The sequence below is a fragment of the Delphinus delphis genome, chromosome 8 (genome assembly GCF_949987515.2).
Source record: "Delphinus delphis chromosome 8, mDelDel1.2, whole genome shotgun sequence".
Taxonomy (NCBI): Eukaryota; Metazoa; Chordata; class Mammalia; order Artiodactyla; family Delphinidae; genus Delphinus; species Delphinus delphis.
Window position 1 is genome coordinate 22,304,757 of NC_082690.1, and position 17,855 is coordinate 22,322,611.

At 39.0% G+C, this 17,855-nt stretch overlaps 1 protein-coding gene across 5 annotated transcripts in view; it reads right to left on the reverse strand.

Moving 5' to 3' along the window:
- SIK2 (salt inducible kinase 2) overlaps window positions 1-17,855 on the reverse strand; it is a 132,239-nt gene that overhangs the window by 14,214 nt on the left and 100,170 nt on the right. For all 5 annotated transcript variants that reach the window (XM_060017977.1, XM_060017976.1, XM_060017978.1 and 2 more), the window contains exons 7-9: window positions 16,314-16,534; window positions 14,563-14,715; window positions 2,980-3,144 (exon numbers count right to left, since the gene is read on the reverse strand). In XM_060017977.1, the coding sequence (XP_059873960.1) occupies window positions 2,980-3,144; window positions 14,563-14,715; window positions 16,314-16,534 (539 nt within the window). The remainder of the gene's footprint in view (window positions 1-2,979; window positions 3,145-14,562; window positions 14,716-16,313; window positions 16,535-17,855) is intronic.

The following is a 17,855-nucleotide window of genomic DNA, read 5'->3' on the forward strand; positions in this document are numbered from 1 at the left end:
ATCTGCCACCAATCGCGAGCAGAAATGACTGAGCAACACATGCAGTTACGCGGCATCCTTTAGACGACAACAAATAGGTGTTAGAGGAAATGCATATGAAGCAAGACCAACAACAAAGGGCTAGTATCTCTGTCTGACGGTTTTGTGTGTGTGCGTTTATTTATGGGCCCCAGAGAAAGAGGTGCTAGGGAGGGAAGAGGCACAAAGAGTACTGCTGACATAGATGAAATGGTACGCAAATAAGACCAGCGGATGTCTACAGCCTGGCTGAGTGCCAAGGTGGCCCTGCCAGTGTGGGTGGCCAGTTCCAGCATGGCATTGCTCTTCCTACAAATGCAAATATGCCATCTAGCTTCTGTCTATATCTTTCACAAAATCATTCATTTCCTGTCTGTTTCCTAGTTACGGTAACAATCACAAGCTTTAAAAATAGCTTGCCCTATATAATACGGCAGACAGTGCCCAATCTGTGTTTTGGGCCTGAGGCCCTCATAGCCAAGCTTTAAGCAGACTGCATTTTAATTTTTTCAAGGGGATTAGATTTTAAAAATAAATGAGTGATGTTGCCTCAATTTATGTCTAAATTTCTGGGTGAGAATGTAATAGCAGTTTATGAGGATTTGAACATGCTAGGCAACCACAGGCAGAGGAACAGACTGTCCACAGGAAGTGGCCTCGTCCTCAGGGACAGGGACACTAACTCCTCAGGGTCAGGAACCCGGCTTAACACCTGCTTATGGCAGCCCAGCATCAAGGTGCCTTGACTACGCTCTAGTCATTACTCATTACTTAACTTCTGAATCAGCTCTACCTCCAGAGCTCCCTATTTCTGAAAATGCTATTCACCTTCCTGATCATCAAGGCTCAAAATACTGTTATCGGTCTGGACTTCTTTTCTCTGGACCCTAACAGTCTATCAGTTTTATCTGTGCAATCTCATTTATACCATCCCCTCCTCTCCAGTTTCACGGGCACCATCCTAGCTCAAGCCCTTGTCACCTCCCCTGACGCACACTCTAACCTTCTACTGTGCTTGTCACCAGTTTCTCTCCTATCCAATGCAGGCTACGGACCCTTCCAGGTTCATTTCTGAAGCACAATATGGATCATGGTGTTTCCTTATCAAAAAATCTCCGATTGTTTCCTACGACCTTGGAGAAGGTCCATTTGGAAAAAACTCTTTTTTTTTACAATTTAATTTTATTTATTTGGTCGCGCCGGGTCTTAGTTGTGGCAGGTGGGCTCCTTAGTTGCAGCTCATCGGCTCCTTGGTTGTGGCACGTGGATTCCTTAGTCGTGGCCCGAGGGTTCCTTAGTTGTGGCTCGCCAGCTCCTTAGTTGCGGCACGTGAACTCTTAGTTGTGGCATGCATGTGGGATCTAGTTTCCTGACCAGGGATTGAACCCAGGCCCCCTGCATTGGAGGCGGGGAGTCCCAACCACTGTGCCACCAGGGCAGTCCCAAAAACTCTCTCTTTATTAAAAAAAATATTTATTTATTTATTTGGCTGCACCAGGTCTTAGTTGTGGCATGTGGGATCTAGTTCTGTGACCAGGGATCAAACCTGAGCCCCCTCCATTGAGAGCACGGAGTCTTAACCGCTGGACCACCAGGGAAGTCCCAGAAAAAACTCTCTTGATAATACTGAAACATGTTCCCCTGTTGAGAGCCCCAACCTAGAGAAAGAGTCTATCCCTTGGCTTGCCATTCAAAGCAAGGCTATTTGTCTTTATTTTGTACAACTTCCCTTCACACGCCCTCTCCCTCAGCCACACTGAGCTCCTGCTCTGACTTAGAGGGACCCAGGCTTTCCTGACGTTTGCTTGTTGCTCAGGCCTTTCCCTCCACCGAGATATCACACCCTAGTTTCCATCCACCCTGATTCTGCCCTCCTCTCAATTCCCAGCTCTGACAGTTAAACCAAAGACATTCCTGATCAAATGAACTAAAAGCAACTCCCCCGTCTCCTTCTAGTTTTGCAGCACTTTGATTTTTTTATCTCTTTAAGGGACCAATTATGTTTTATCAATTTATTCAGTACCTGGCACATTACCTTTAGTTAAGCTTCATGTCTCTTCTGCTAGACTACAAACTTTGAGGCAGAACTAATGTCTGAGTCATCTTTTTATTACCTAACGAGCCTAAAAAGACAGGAAACCAATATTTGCTGAGTATCTACAATTTGCCCAAAACCTCACACACATTCTTTCAATTAATCCTCACAACAGTCTCATAAAGTTGGTATCCTTGTTTTACACAAGAGAAATGGAGGTTCAAAGAAGTTAGCCACTTTATCCAAGTTCACACAGCTAGTGAAGAACAGAGTCTATTTTAAACATACTCTAAGACCTGCTCATTAATATGATCCTCTGTATATCACTGGATGCTAAGTATATAAAACACAAATTAGAAGTTAAATAAATATTCATTAAATGAGGGAAGCTGTCATGTTCCATATACTAAAAGTCAACTTTATGCAGCACACCAGAATAAACTTATCTCCTTTAAGTATGTTCAAACTGGACACAAAAAGATGTTTAACTGACCAAAAAAGATGGCTCATCATTTTGTAGCTGCAGCACAGGCAGCAGAAGAGAGGCCATAATAACATAGGCAAAGCCCAATTTAGCACAATAGTTATACTTTTGTTTTCAGAATTACAATTGGTTTAAAAAAAAATCCAAAACCTATGAGGGATCTAGAACTTGAGAGAAGGAATTGGTTAAGGAAAGAGAATGAAGAAGGATTCTGAAAAGTACACGAGATCTGACATGTTACATAACCGTCGTAATGACAAGATGGAGAGAGAGCGAGGTTAGGCCTGGATACTTTTCTCAGGTCTTCTGCACAAAAACAACTCCTCCCAAGTGACTTGAGGAAATGACAAAGTTCAGCTAAGCCGAAGTACAACATTTGTGTGGACAGAGTTGAAATCTCCAGCCAACCAACAAGCTTGGATTCTCTCAAACACATCTGTACCTTTGGAGTGTCGACACACTCTTCCTCCATGAATGCTGCTTCCGCCTGACAGCCGGATGCTGGAAACGTGAAGGTGTCCACATTGGATGCCTGTGGGAGGAGGGCAGATCGCATCACTCGCACGTTTGGTGAATGCACCGTCACTGGGAGTCCCACAGTTTGTGTCTGTAAATATGGCAAGAACAGAAAGTTTGGGAACATTAATACTTTCTATATAAATATACAAAATTCTTGAAATAAAACAATTCTTCCTGATGTAGTTAAAGGGTAAATAGTGATTTGTTGGAAACTCCAGAAAAGATGTGATGAAGTACGTACATGGTACAGGTATCGATCTGAAGCAGTCTAGCAATCAATTATTCTGAGATAGGTTGTACAGAATTTCGTTCCTGTTCCATGATGAGGTGCATAACTTTCACAGATGACAGGAAAGCTAGCCTTTGTAAGGAATCTAAGACACTCTTTTTCAATTCAATGAACATATATTGGCTATATCCTTAAATATATTACCTTGGAAAGATACAAAGAAGAATAGAGAAGTCCCAGTCTCTAAGAGTAGGAGATCAAAACTGAACCAGAGATAAGATACACACACAACTAACTGTAATACAAAGTACACTGCAATAAGGGCTATCTACCTGCATCTCTCTTTTTTTTTTTTGGTGGGGTACGAAGTGAGATGGTATATATTTCTTGGCAAGGGAGTGAGTGTAGAGGAAGAAGAGAGAAGCAGCAGCTACTCGGAGGGGACAGGAATGTTGAAAGAGACGCACAGACTGAACACACACAGCCTGCTTGCCCAGTGGAAACAGAGATGCTTATTGCTGAGCAAGTTATGTTCCTGAAGTCAACCTACTCTAGAAAGTCCATTCTCCATGTCTCCTCTGTTAAAAATTCTAAGTAAACAAGTATTACAAAGTCTTCATTTAAAAGAGAATTTTCCTTTATGACAATTGGCAAGAATTGATTTTGAAGATGAAACCGCTGGATACTCCTTTCCTCCCCATTTCTTCAAAACTAGCAGAATAATTTATTAGATGCCTTTTGAACATAACAGACATTGCAAAATATCTGAGGGAACAAACATCATACCAGTTTCTAAAAGGCAGAGGAATGGCCTGTATTTTTTCTGCCATTGTCACTTTAAGGGATATAGGATGGTGAGCTTTAAATTCAAACAAGTGAAAAGGAACAAAATGGTATGATTCTAGCTTTTCCCTTCCCAAGACCTGGTTTTGATTCTGGGCTCCATCACTTACTAATTGTGTGAACTTAATCAGTTACCTAAACTCTTTGCATCTTATTTTCTTCGCCTCTGAAAAATGTCATAATATCTACTTCACAGTGAAGTTAGGACTGTAAAAGGCAACATGTAAAGTCCTTTGCTCAGTAATGTTAATTCCTCCTTTCTAAAGTCTTAAAATGATGACAATAATTTAATACAGGAATTAGTAAAATGAATACACAGTTTTGTTCTCAGATACTAGCTAATGGTTCCCAGTTAAAATTTCAGGTTGATGGTTTTCAATAATGGGGGAATATGTTATAAATACACTTTATACTTGACTATGACTATATTTAGAATATACTTTATATTCCAACATTAACATCATTAGATATACTGCATGAGATAAAGAACAAAACAGCAATAGCAAAGTGTTGGTATTATATGGATGGTAAAAAGAGACAGAAAATACACTGTATATTATTCTGAGCATGATAAAGAAATAGCTTTTCTTATATCATCATTCCTCAGGCCTATATCCTCGTCACTTTTGAGATGAAACATTTTTTTTTCCTTTCAAGCATTAGTCATTTAAATTAATTTTTTTAGCCACAATGTAAAATTTAAACTTCCAAATAAAGCATATTTGATACATTCCTCTTACCCTTATCATTGGTTTTTCAATCAAAGGATAAAGCTGAACTTTGATTTCTGTTTCCCAAATTTATTAGACTGCTCCTTATCAGGGCAAAGCACTACCTGTAGACACTGCCCTGGAAATGAGATACCAACATGATAACTATGATATGTTCTTCTCACTCCCTGCCTCTTGTTAGCTATGACTTTTTAAATGGCAGGATTGTGCTGGGCCAGACCAAGCATAACACATTTTCCTTTCACATCCAACCTGGACTACAACAACTTACTGTGAACTTGGTAAGGACAGAGAAATAACACATTTTATTATGACAGCCGCTTCACAGGAAATACAATGACAGATTCAGGGGTCTGCTTTTTAGGATTCTTGCAATCACTGACGGGATTAAGGAAGTCTTTTTGGCACAAGTTAGAGTATAAATATTCAAACAGCATGCCCAGCACTAAAGATCTGATTAAAGAATATGTTATTATAATAAATAGATGGTTGATTAATATCCCAAGCAAGCAGATATTACCAGTTTCTCCAAGAGTGGCCATAAACACAATAGGCACATGGAAAGATGCTCAACATTGCTAATTATTAGAGAAATACAAATCAAAACTAAACTGAGATATCACCACACACCGGTCAGAATGGCCATCATTAAAAAGTCTACAAATAACAAATTCCGGAGAGCATGTGGAGAAAAGGGAACCCTCTTACACTGGTTGGAATGTAAGTTGGTGCAGCCACTATGGAAAACAGTATGGAGGTTCCTCAGAAAGCTAAAAATAGAATTACCATATGATCCAGCAATCCCACTTCTGGGTATATATCCAGACAAAACTATAATTCAAAAAGATACATGCACCCCTATGTTCATAGCAGCACTATTTACAATTGCCAGACACAGAAACAACCTAAATGTAAATTGACAGAGGAATGGATAAAGAAGATGTACTCAAAATGTTCACTGCAGCTCTATTTATAATAGCCTGGAGATGGAAACAACCTAAGTGTTCAGCATCGGATGAATGGATAAAGAAGATGTGGCACATATATACAATGGAATATTACTCAGCCATAAAAAGAAACGAAATTGAGCTATTTGTAATGAGGTGGGTGGACCTAGAGTCTGTCATACAGAGTGAAGTAAGTCAGAAAGAGAAAGACAAATACCGTATGCTAACACATATATATGGAATTTAAGAAAAAAAAAATGTCATGAAGAACCTAGGGGTAAAACAGGAATAAAGACACAGACTTACTAGAGAATGGACTTGAGGATATGGGGAGGGGGAAGGGTAAGCTGTGACAAAGTGAGAGAGTGGCATGGACATATATACACTACCAAACATAAAATAGCTAGTTAGTGGGAAGCAGCTGCATAGCACAGGGAGATCAGCTTGGTGCTTTGTGACCACATAGAGAGGTGGGATAGGGAGGGTGGGAGGGAGGGAGACGCAAGACGGAAGAGATATGGGAACATATGTATATGTATAACTGATTCACTTTGTTATAAAGCAGAAACTAACACACCATTGTAAAGCAATTATACTCCAATAAAGATGTAAAAAAAAAAAAGATGTGGTACAATGGAATACTACTCAGCCATAAAAAAGAACGAAATAATGCCATTTGCAGCAACATGGATGCAACTAGAGATTATCATACCAAATGAAGAAAGTAAGAAAGAGAAAGACAAATACCATATGATATCACTTATATGTAGAATCTAAAATATGGCACAAATGAACCTATCTACAAAACAGAAAGGGACTCACAGGCATAGAGCACAGACTTGTGGTTACCAAAGAGGAGGGGAGGTAGGGGAGGGATGGACTGGGAGTCTGGGGATAGTAGATGCGAACTATTACGTATAGAATGGATAAAGAGCAAGTATCCTGGGATAAATCATAATGAAAAAGAATATAAAAAAGAGTGTATATATGTGTATAACTGAGTCACTTTTCTGTACAGCAGAAATTAACACAACATTGTAAATCAACTATACTTCAATAAAAAAATAAATTAAAAAAAAAGAGTGGCCATAAACAATGACCATGTCCACTAACTGTAATGACTTTTTAGATCATATGTTTATTGTCTTGAATCTCTTCTTCTGATTTTATGCTTTCCAGCACCATTAAAATGAAAATAACATTTTCTCCTACAGGAAAAATCTTTACTGGTCCTATAGGAGTATGCTTATTATGGACAGAATTGTGCCCCCTGCCCCTGCCCCCATCTATATGTTGAAGCCCTAACACCCAATGTGACTATATCTGTAGACAGGACCTTTAAGGAGGTAATCAAGGTTAAATGAGGTCATAAGGGTGGGGACCTAATGCAAAAGGACTGGTGTCCCTCTAAGAAGAGGATGAGATACCAGAGATCTCTCTTCCTGTATGTGCAGAGAAGAGGATGTGCAAGGACATAGTGAGAAGGTGGCCATCTACACACCAGGAAGAGTCCTCAGAACCCTGATGGCCCCTTGATCTTGGACTTCCAGCCTCTAAAACTGCAAAAACATAAACTTTGTTGTTGAAGCTGCCCAGTCTGTGGTGCTTTGTTAACAGCAGCCCTAGTTGACTTTTTCTTACAGTTGTGGAGGGCAGCCTCTAATCAGTAATTAAAGAAGAACTGGGATGAGTGTTTCATTCTAGTCTACTTACAGTTGATGGAAAGTTGGAGAGAAGGACTATTAAAAACTAGCAGATAGAATTCACAAGAAAAAGGCATATTTTAAAAAAATAGTCACCTGCAGTCAATTAGATGTAACATTTCCTGTATATTATGTGGCAAATATAAGTACTCTAAATCCATCTAAAGTGGGAATCTCAATGTTTTCTAAGTAGTAATCATGGGTTGTTCATCACTATACCATAAATTCCTTAAGGGCAGGGACTGTTTCCTGGGTACCTATGAAACCATGATGGCTGGGACTGTGCCTGGCACATAAGTGCTCTATCTGAACGGAACTGCTGGTATCAATTAATCAATTTTATCTTTGTAGCAAACTTATGAAGTAGGTATTGCTATTTCCATTTTATAGTTAAGGACCCTGGAGCTCAGAGATGCTGATTTGTTGAAGTCACTCAGCTCAGTATGGAACCCAAGGTCTGCTTGATTGCACAAGTCATGTGATCTCTGCAAAGGATCTTGTGATTTCCCCAGTTCCTTATCACTCTATCAAGCAACAAGCGATTTGCCACTTCTTTAAACAGATAGTAGAACACCAAAGAATTCAAAGGGAGAAGGCTCTACTAAAGCTTTAAGCACATTTATAGTCATAAAAACAGAGAAATCTATTTTTTAACAAGTTCAATACTAAACATTAGAATGTGAAGTCTCGTAGGGAAGGGAGATCTTCTTCAACCCCAGTGCCTGTTTCTTAGCATCCAGATGGCACTCAAGACACGTTTCTGAATGAGCACTGAAGATTGCTATTTGAATTAGATACATTTTAAGTCACAATAAATAGCTTTCTATGATAACTTGGATCAATGCATAAAATGAGAAGAACTCACGGGGTGCTTGGTAATAAAAAAAATGATCAAACATAAGAAGCCCCAAGCCAAATGAAATATAACTTGAGATCTAAGGAATCTGCTTCAAGTTTAGATATGAAAGGAAATCATGTACAATAACATATGCGTGTGCTCAGGAGCAATCGTTTATGTAACCCTCACTTGTGTAATGTTTCAGAAGAATAAAGAGACTCGGGAGGGAAGCTACTCAGCATGGGGGCTTTCCTGCTTCCTATCCTTCCGCCTGGCAGCATTTTCCAGAGGGAAGGGGCACCCTCCATCTCACTATTACTACTCCAACTTAGGAATTCTCATTTTATCTCCCTCCTCTCTATCTTGAAAGCCATACCACTAGACTTTGAAGGATTCCAAGTGCTCAGAGATACTTCAACCCAAATATCTGGAATTTTACTGATATATTATTTTACTCACATTAGTATCAATACTCACATTATTTTAGATATTAAAATATGTATAACAAGGTACACCATTTACCTATTAAAATCAAGATGATTTTAATTTCCTGGGGTTTCTTTTTCACATATTCTGTAGAAGCCAATGCAAAATTCTACTATAATTCTATAAATTTTGTAAAATTGCCAAACAAAAAATACAAAGTGAAAACTCTTTTGCTCTTACTTGCACTTTATTTTATTTTTATTTATCTAATTTTATTTATTTATTTAACATTTTTATTGGAGTACAATTGCTCTACAATGGTGTGTTAGGTTCTGCTTTATAACAAAGTGAATCAGCTATACATATACATATATCCCCATATCTCCTCCCTCTTGCGTCTCCCTCCCATCCTCCCTATCTCACCCCTCTAGGTGGACACAAAGCACCAATCTGATCTCCCTGTGCCACGCGGCTGCTTCCCACTAGCTTTCGATTTTACATTTGGTAGTGTATATATGTCCATGTCACTCTCTCAATTCCTCCCAGCTTACCCTTCCCACTCTCCATGTGCTCAAGTCCATTCTCTACGTCTGTGTCTGTATTCCGGTCTTGCCCCTAGGTTCTTCAGAACCATTCTTTTTCTTTTAGATTCTATATATATGTGTTAGCACATGGTATTTGCTTTTCTCTTTCTAACTTACTTCACTCTGTATGACAGACTCTAGGTCCATCCACCTCACTACAAATAACTCAATTTCGTTTTGTTTTTAAGGCAGAGTAATATTCCATTGTACTTATGTGCCACATCTTCTTTATCCATTCATCTGTCGATGGACACTTAGGTTGCTTCCATATCCTGGCTATTGTAAATAGAGCTGCAATGAACATTGTGGTACAGGACTCTTTTTGAATTATGGTTTTCTCAGGGTATATGCCCAGTAGTGGGACTGCTGAGTCGTATGGCAGTCCTAGTTTTTGTTTTTTAAGGAAACTCCATACTGTTCTCCATCGTAGCTGTATCAATTTACATTCCCACCAACAGTGCAAGAGGGTTCCCTTTTCTCCACACCCTCTCCAGCATTTATTGTTTGTAGGTTTTTTGATGATGGCCATTCTGAACGGTGTGAGGTAACACCTCATTGTAGTTTTGATTTGCATTTCTCTAATGATTAGTAATGTTGAGCATCCTTTCACATGTTTGTTGGTGACCTGTATATCTTCTTTGGAGAAATGTCTATTTAGGTCTTATGCCCATTTTTGGATTGGGTTGTTTGTTTTGCTGATATTGAGCTGCATGAGCTGCTTGTAAATTTTGGAGATTAATCCTCTGTCAGTTGCTTCGTTTGCAAATATTTTCTCCCATTCTGAGGGTTGTCTTTTCGTCTTGTTTATGGTTTCCTTTGCTGTGCAAAAGCTTTTAAGTTGCATTAGGTCCCATTTATTTATTTTTGTTTTTATTTCCATTTCTCTAGGAGGTGGGTCAAAAAGGATCTTGCTGTGATTTATGTCATAGTGTTCTGCCTATGTTTTCCTCTAAGAGTTTGATAGTGTCTGGCCTTATATTTAGGTCTCTAATCCATTTTGAGTTTATTTTTGTGTATGGTGTTAGGGAGTGTTCTAATTTCATTCTTTTACATGTAGCTGTCCAGTTTTCCCAGCACTTATTGAAGAGGCTGTCTTTTCTCCATTGTATATTCTTGAATCCTTTATCAAAAATAAGGTGACCATAATGTGTGTGGGTTTACCTCTGGGCTTTCTATCCTTTTCCATTGGTCTGTATTTCTGTTTTTGTGCCAGTACCATACTGTCTTGATTACTGTAGCTTTGTAGTATAGTCTGAAGTCCGGGAGTCTGATTCCTCCAGCTCCGTTTTTCTTTCTCAAGATCCTTTGGCTGTTCAGGGTCTTTTGTGTTTCCATACAAATTGTGAAATTTTTTGTTCTAGTTCTGTGATACATGCCATTGGTAGTTTGATAGGGATTGCACTGAATCTGTAGATTGGTTTGGGTAGTATAGTCATTTTCACAATGTTGATTCTTCCAATCCAAGAACATGGTAAATCTCTCCATTTGTTTGTATCATCTTTAATTTCTTTCATCAGTGTCTTATAGTTTTCTGCATACAGGTCTTTTGTCTCCTTAGGTAGGTTTATTCCTAGGTATTTTATTCTTTTTGTTGTAATGGTAAATGGGAGTGTTTCCTTAATTTCTCTTTCAGATTTTTCATCATTGGTGTATAGGAATGCAAGAGATTTCTGTGCATTAACTTTGTATCCTGCAACTTTACCAAATTCATTGATTAGCTCTAGTAGTTTTCGGGTAGCATCTTTAGGATTCTCTCATGTCATCTGCAAACAGTGACAGTTTTACTTTTCTTTTCCGATTTGGATTCCTTTTATTTCTTTTTCTTCTCTGATTCCTGTGGCTAAAACTTCCAAAACTATGTTGAAGAATGGTGGTGAGTGTGGCCAACCTTGTCTTGTCCCTGATATTGGAAATGGTTTCAATTTGTCACCATTGAGAACGATGTTGGCTGTGGGTTTGTCATATATGGCCTTTATTATGTTGAGGTAAGTTCTCTCTATGCCTACTTTCTGGAGGGTTTTTTATAATAAATGGGTGTTGTATTTTGTCAAAATCTTTTTCTGCATCTATTGAGATGATCATATGGTTTTTACCCTTCAATGTGTTAATATGGTGTATCACATTGATTGATTTGCATATACTGAAGAAGCCTTGCATTCCTGGGATAAACCCCACTTGATCATGGTGTATGATCCTTTTAATGTGCTGTTGGATTCTATTTGCTAGTATTCTGTTGAGGATTTTTGCATCTATGTTCATCTCTGATATTGGCCTGTAGCTTTCTTTCTTTGTGACATCTTTGTCTGGTTTTGGTATCAGGGTGATGGTGGCCTCATAGAATGAGTTTGGGAGTGTTCCTCCCTCTGCTACATTTTGGAAGAGTTTGAGAAGGATAGGTGTTAGCTCTTCTCTAAATGTCTGATAGAATTCACCTGTGAAGCCATCTGGTCCTGGGCTTTTGTTTGCTGGAAAAATTTTTTTTTTTTTTCCTGTACTCGGGCCTCTCACCATTGTGGCCTCTCCCGTTGTGGAGCCCAGGCTCCGGATGTGCAGGCTCAGTGGCCATGGTTCACGGGCCCAGCCGCTCTGTGGCATGTGGGATCTTCCAAGACCAGGGCACGAACCCACGTCCCCTGCATTGGCAGGCGGATTCTCAACCACTGCGCCACCAGGGAAGCCCCCTGCTGGAAGATTTTTAATCACAGTTTCAATTTCAGTGCTTGTGATTGGTCTGTTCATATTTTCTATTTCTTCCTCGTTCAGTCTCGCGAGGCTGTTCATTTCTAAGAACTTGTCCATTTCTTCCAGGTTGTCCATTTTATTGGCATATAGTTGCTTGCAGTAATCTCTCATGATCCTTTGTATTTCTGCAGTGTCAGTTGTTACTTCTCCTTTTTCATTTCTAATTCTATTAATTTGAGTCCTGTCCGTTTTTTTCTTGATGAGTCTAGCTAATGGTTTATCAATTTTGTTTATCTTCTCGAAGAACCAGCTTTTAGTTTTATTGATCTTTGCTATCATTTCCTTCATTTCTTTTTCATTTATTTCTGATCTGATCTTTATGATTTCTTTCCTTCTGCTAATTTTGGAGTTTTTTTGTTCTTCTTTCCCTAATTGCTTTAGGTGTAAGGTTAGGTTTTTTATGAGATATTTCTTGTTTCTTGAGGTAGGATTGTATTGCTATAAACTTCCCTGTTAGAACTGCTTTTGCTGCATCCCATAGGTTTTGCATCATCATGTTTTCATTGTCATTTGTTTCTAGGTATTTTTTGATTTCCTGTTTGATTTATTCAGTGATCTCTTGGTTATTAAGTAGTGTATTGTTTACCCTCCATGTATTTGCATTTTTTCCAGGTTTTTTCCTGTAATTGATATCTAGTCTCATAGCATTGTGGTTGGAAAAGATACTTGATACGATTTCAATTTTCTTAAATTTACCAAGGCTTGATTTGTGACCCAAGATATGATCTATCCTGGAGAATGTTCCATAAGCACTTGAGAAGAAAATGTATTCTGTTGTTTTTAGATGGAATGTCCTATAAATGTCAATTAAGTCCTTCTTGTTTAATGTATCATTTAAAGCTTGTGTTTCCTTATGTATTTTCATTTTGGATGATCTGTCCATTGGTGAAAGTGGGGTGTTAAAGTCCCCTACTATGATTCTTACTTGCACTTTAAATAAAGTAAGTACTCACGTAAGTAGATGGAAATCCTAATAGATCATGTGAACGAACCACTCCTCTTCTCTACCTCTATGCAGGTGATCTCCCAATTCTCCTAAGCCCTAGCCTCTCTCCAGGGACTCAGATCCATTGTTCCTCATAAGCAGCTGAGTCTCTGCCACCACGACTCCCTCAGCCTTGGGCTCAACAATGGAGTCATCTGTAATTTGTCATCCCTTCCTCCCCAACATTGATTTATTACTTTATATAACAAACACTTATATAGCACTGTTTTAAGTGCTGAACAATTATTACCTAACTTAAACGTCTTAACATCCTATAATTACTCCCACTTTAAAGCTTGGGAAACTGAGGCAGAGAAAGACCTTAAGTAACTTTTTTAAGGTCCACAGCAGGAAACGGCAGAATCTGGGATGTGCTTGAGTCCCTACTTTAAACCATCACATTGAGCTGCCTCTCCAGAGCAGTGCTAAGTTCATCCAGAGTCTACCTCTGAAATGTTCCTTACACTTCTCCCTTCCTGTTTCCTTCCACTGGCACAGTATTAGCTCAAGTCTTCAGTGTTTCTCATCTCAACTACTACAATCATCTCCTAAACAGCTCTCTCCAATTTTCTTCTCTTCCGCAGCCAATCTATCCTTCCCAATGTTACCAGATTGCTAGCTTGAAGTATGGATATAATTTTATCGCTTTTTTGCTTAACAGGCTTCAGTAGTTCTTCATTTCTTCCTGAATTATTAGTAAACTCTTTACCTTGGCATTCAAAGGCCTTCACAACATGGCTTCAACTTAGGACTCTAACTCTTTCATTTCCCTATTCTTTAATTCAAGTGAATTAATTTGAACAAGTCCTATGCTTGCTCACTTTAGTACTTCTGCTCACACTGCTTCTGCCTACGTATAATGCCTTTAACCACTGCCTCTCCCTAACAAAGTCCTACACAGCTGTGAAGCTCTACCTTGAACGCCGCCTCTCCCACAAAGCCTTCCCAATCAGATGCATCTCTCTCCCCTCTGCCCTTTTTTAAAAAAAGGTTTTCTCTATCAGAATGATATCCACAGTATCTTCTAAATTTTGCCCTTTCTCTATTTTGAACGATGGTTATTCATGATGTTGTCTTATTTTGCTTCTATAATGTAATGACTCTGAGGGCAATGACTCTTTTATACATCCTCTTCCCTGTAGTGTCTAATAAAAGAAGTTTACATAGTAAACCTGCAATAAAAATTTGTTAAATGAAACTGAATGTACAGGCTAGTTACAATAATTCTTAACATAAGTGAATGATAAAAAAAATGAGAAATCCCTTAAAGAAAAAACTGTTTGAAATAAACTTAATCCTTAAAAATAGGAAGATGATAAAACATTTGAGGATCTAGTGAACGATGACAGAAAAAAACTTTACAGAAAAACAAGGTGTAGAGGATGAAATCCTAACCCTTTGTACTACATGATGAAAAATGTGTCAAACATGTGAACAGGCACATGCACAGATAAGACTATTTGCTAATGGGGTGTTACCTTGGCAACTGTTTGTTCGGCGATGGTGCTAGGCCGACGCTGGCGGGCATCAAGTCTCTGCTCCACAGGAAAACTGCTCCTATGTGATTTCAGGCGCTCCACCAACAAGTAATAGATGGCAGCAAAGTGGTTATAGCTCTTGTTCTGCAAAGCCTGGAAGAGAAAACAAGTGCCAAAGGCAGAGAACCATAAAAACCAATTCAATGATTTAAACCTTTCTAAAAAATGAGGGAAAAACACAACATTGTAAATCAACTATACTTCAATAAAATCTGAAAAATAAATTTAAAAAGGAGGGAAGATACCATGTGTTCTTAAAAACAAGCAAAGTAACAAGCAAAGTATGCCTCAAAACGAAAGCTATTCCAGAATTTAGAATAGAAGACAGATAACTTCATTAATTGTATAAAGGATGATACCTCTGAATGACTTGACTGGCTCTTTTACATTAATAGGATCCATTTATTTTTCTGCATTCAGAGAAAATGCCATCATTGTCTCATGCAGACATTCCCCAATGCCGGTATATGGTGCCATCTCATAGCTGCAACTAGGCTGTAAGGTTGTTTAGTAACCTGAGCCCAGAGGCTCTAATTCCACAGCCTCGACACAAGTCCAAACCATTGCAAACCCTGAAGTCAATGATTAAAGTCTCTGGGGAAATTTCTGGTGATTATTTTGGGCTGGAGAATGACATCTGGATGCTGGGTTGAGAGACACTGGGTCTCCATTCTTAGGTAATTTTTTCCTCTTGTTTTCGCGGTCCAACCCTCTTGAAACCTTGAAAATAAAGTCACTTCCCAATTTTTCACATCCCTAGCTGGCCAGCTCTCCCAGGATACTAACGGAACAGCAAAACAACGGCTCCTTTGGCGTCTAATTCCACATGACAGGCTGCATGAATGCTGTGCAGTGCAGCTCAGATGCAGAGCACTGGCAGCAAACATCACAGGCCGGGGAACTGCACTCACAGCTGCCTTCAAGGGCAAGTACAAAAAAACCTCTCTAAGCACGTGATGAGCAAAGCAGGAAAGCAGTCTGGTTTCATTTATGGCTGCAATGAAGGAAAAGGCAGCACAGTTTGGAGCACTTTATCTTCACAGGGGGGCGTTTTATAGTCTTTCTTGTCATGCTTCATCCTGAAAAGCACTGTTTGTTCTTTGCCTGTTGCGGGGGTACTAAACATATGCATATCCTATGCACATGCCAGCTGTTAAAGGACAGAAACAAAGCTGCCAAGGAATTTCCCAGGTTCATGACCTTCTCAGTTCTATGACCCATAAAACTTCCAAATCAGGAATCCACCTGTTTTTGCCTTCTGAGTTTCTTCAGTTCACAACCTAAACCCGATGCCTACCCTTCTTGTTTCCTGCTCAGCCCTCAGCCTTGTTCCATATCTGCACATTTATGTTTCATATAAACTAGCTTATTACCTGTATAGAACTTCATGTTTCATCTTAGAAGAAGCTTTCTACTTTGTATTTGCTAAGCTTCCATCTTTGTCTTTTCTCAATCCTATATAAACACTTCCTTTTAAATATTTTTGGCAGTTGGGGCAAAGGGAGGAATTTTTATATTGATTGAAAGCAAACATAAATATAGTGTGACGAAATCTTCAGGGAACACTGAACAGTAGGCCTAGGTACTGGGATGGCTAAAAGACCAGGATGACAGGTATGAGCATGAAATTTCAAGTTACTAAGTACAACAGAGTCCTAAAATTTCTTTAGTCGAATCTCTGACCACTTTACCTCAATGGTTTTCTGTTGATCTATTCCAAGGCCGTGCATCAATCGCAGAACCTGTTCATTAAACTCCCCAATGGATGGCTCATTTTCTTGCCCTTGTGGATAGAGAACAGGTCTCTGTACAGGAACTTCTACGAGCATCCACTTATGCTCCTTGATTTGAGCTATGGTTAGCCGTTTGGACGGGTCTAGGACCAACATCCTTCGAATAAGGTGCTCACAATCTACAGAAAACACAATGTTACAAAAGTCACGTAAATCACCTTGCACTTTGGGGTATTGACTTGACTCATGTGACTTTGTACAATGGTGTTAATCTTTGTACCCTCCACAGTGCCCACTGGAAAGCAGAAGGTCAAATGAATAAACGAATACCTGAAGGCTACTTGTATTTGTCAAGTTCACATGATGAATGCTGGCGCACAAAATTAACCATCACTGTGAATGAATACTTAAGAAAAAACAGGAGTGTGTAGATCTATCCAATTCTGTACTTAATGAACCTTTTCACTGAATTTCTCAACTTACAATATCTAGACACAGACTTAGATTTCCACTAAAGAAAAAAACAAGCCTTCTTCCTAGAAAAAGCAAATAATAAACAGTTCCTTACAGTCACTTCTGAGGCTGATACACTAAGGCTATTAAGTGAGGCTGGAGCTCTCCAAGGGACTGTTGCTATTCTCCGTATCAGTGCAACTGAGAAAAATGTACATGAAACACTAGTCACTACTGATGACACTAAGTAAACTGCACTGCTGCAACCCTGGGCACTAGCTTATTCTCTGAGCTGACATCATATTCTTTACTACCCCCACATAAACTAGCCTTTTATCACTTGTTATGTTCTAGGCACCATGCTAAGAGCTTTACAGAGCTTAATTTAATTAATCCCCACAATACCCCTTTTAGAAACTATTGTTATTTCCATTTATAGACTGAGGAAACTGAAGCACAGAGATATAACTTGCCAAGGCCAGACTGTCAGTAAGTGGTGGACTCAGGATGAAAACCAGGTGGTCTGGCTCCAAAATCTATCCTCTTAACTACTAGAACATTACTTCTGTTACCAGGAACAAGCAAATTAAGGATAAAAACCAAAATTTAAACTGAGTAAATTTAACTGCTGCCCATGCAGGAAAAACCAATACAAGACTGGAAGGGACTATGGCACTTCATCTGAATTCAACAGTTTTGCTAGTTGGTTTTAAATTTAATTTAAAAATTTAATTTTGTAACTTCCCACCAAAAGATGTGGGAAAATCCATTTCATACTTAGAGTGAAATGGTTGTGAATCTGTATCTACAAAATGCTTCTCTAAGTCTAAAATAAACCTGGTTGTTTAGTAGTGTATTGTTTAGCCTCCATGTGTTTTTATTTTTTACAGTTTTTTCCCCTGTAATTGATATCTAGTCTCCTAGCGTTGTGGTTGCAAAAGATGAGGTATCACCTCACACCGGTCAGAATGGCCATCATCAAAAAATCTACAAACAATAAATGCTAGAGAGTGTGTGGAGAAAAGGGAACTCTCCTGCACCGCTGGT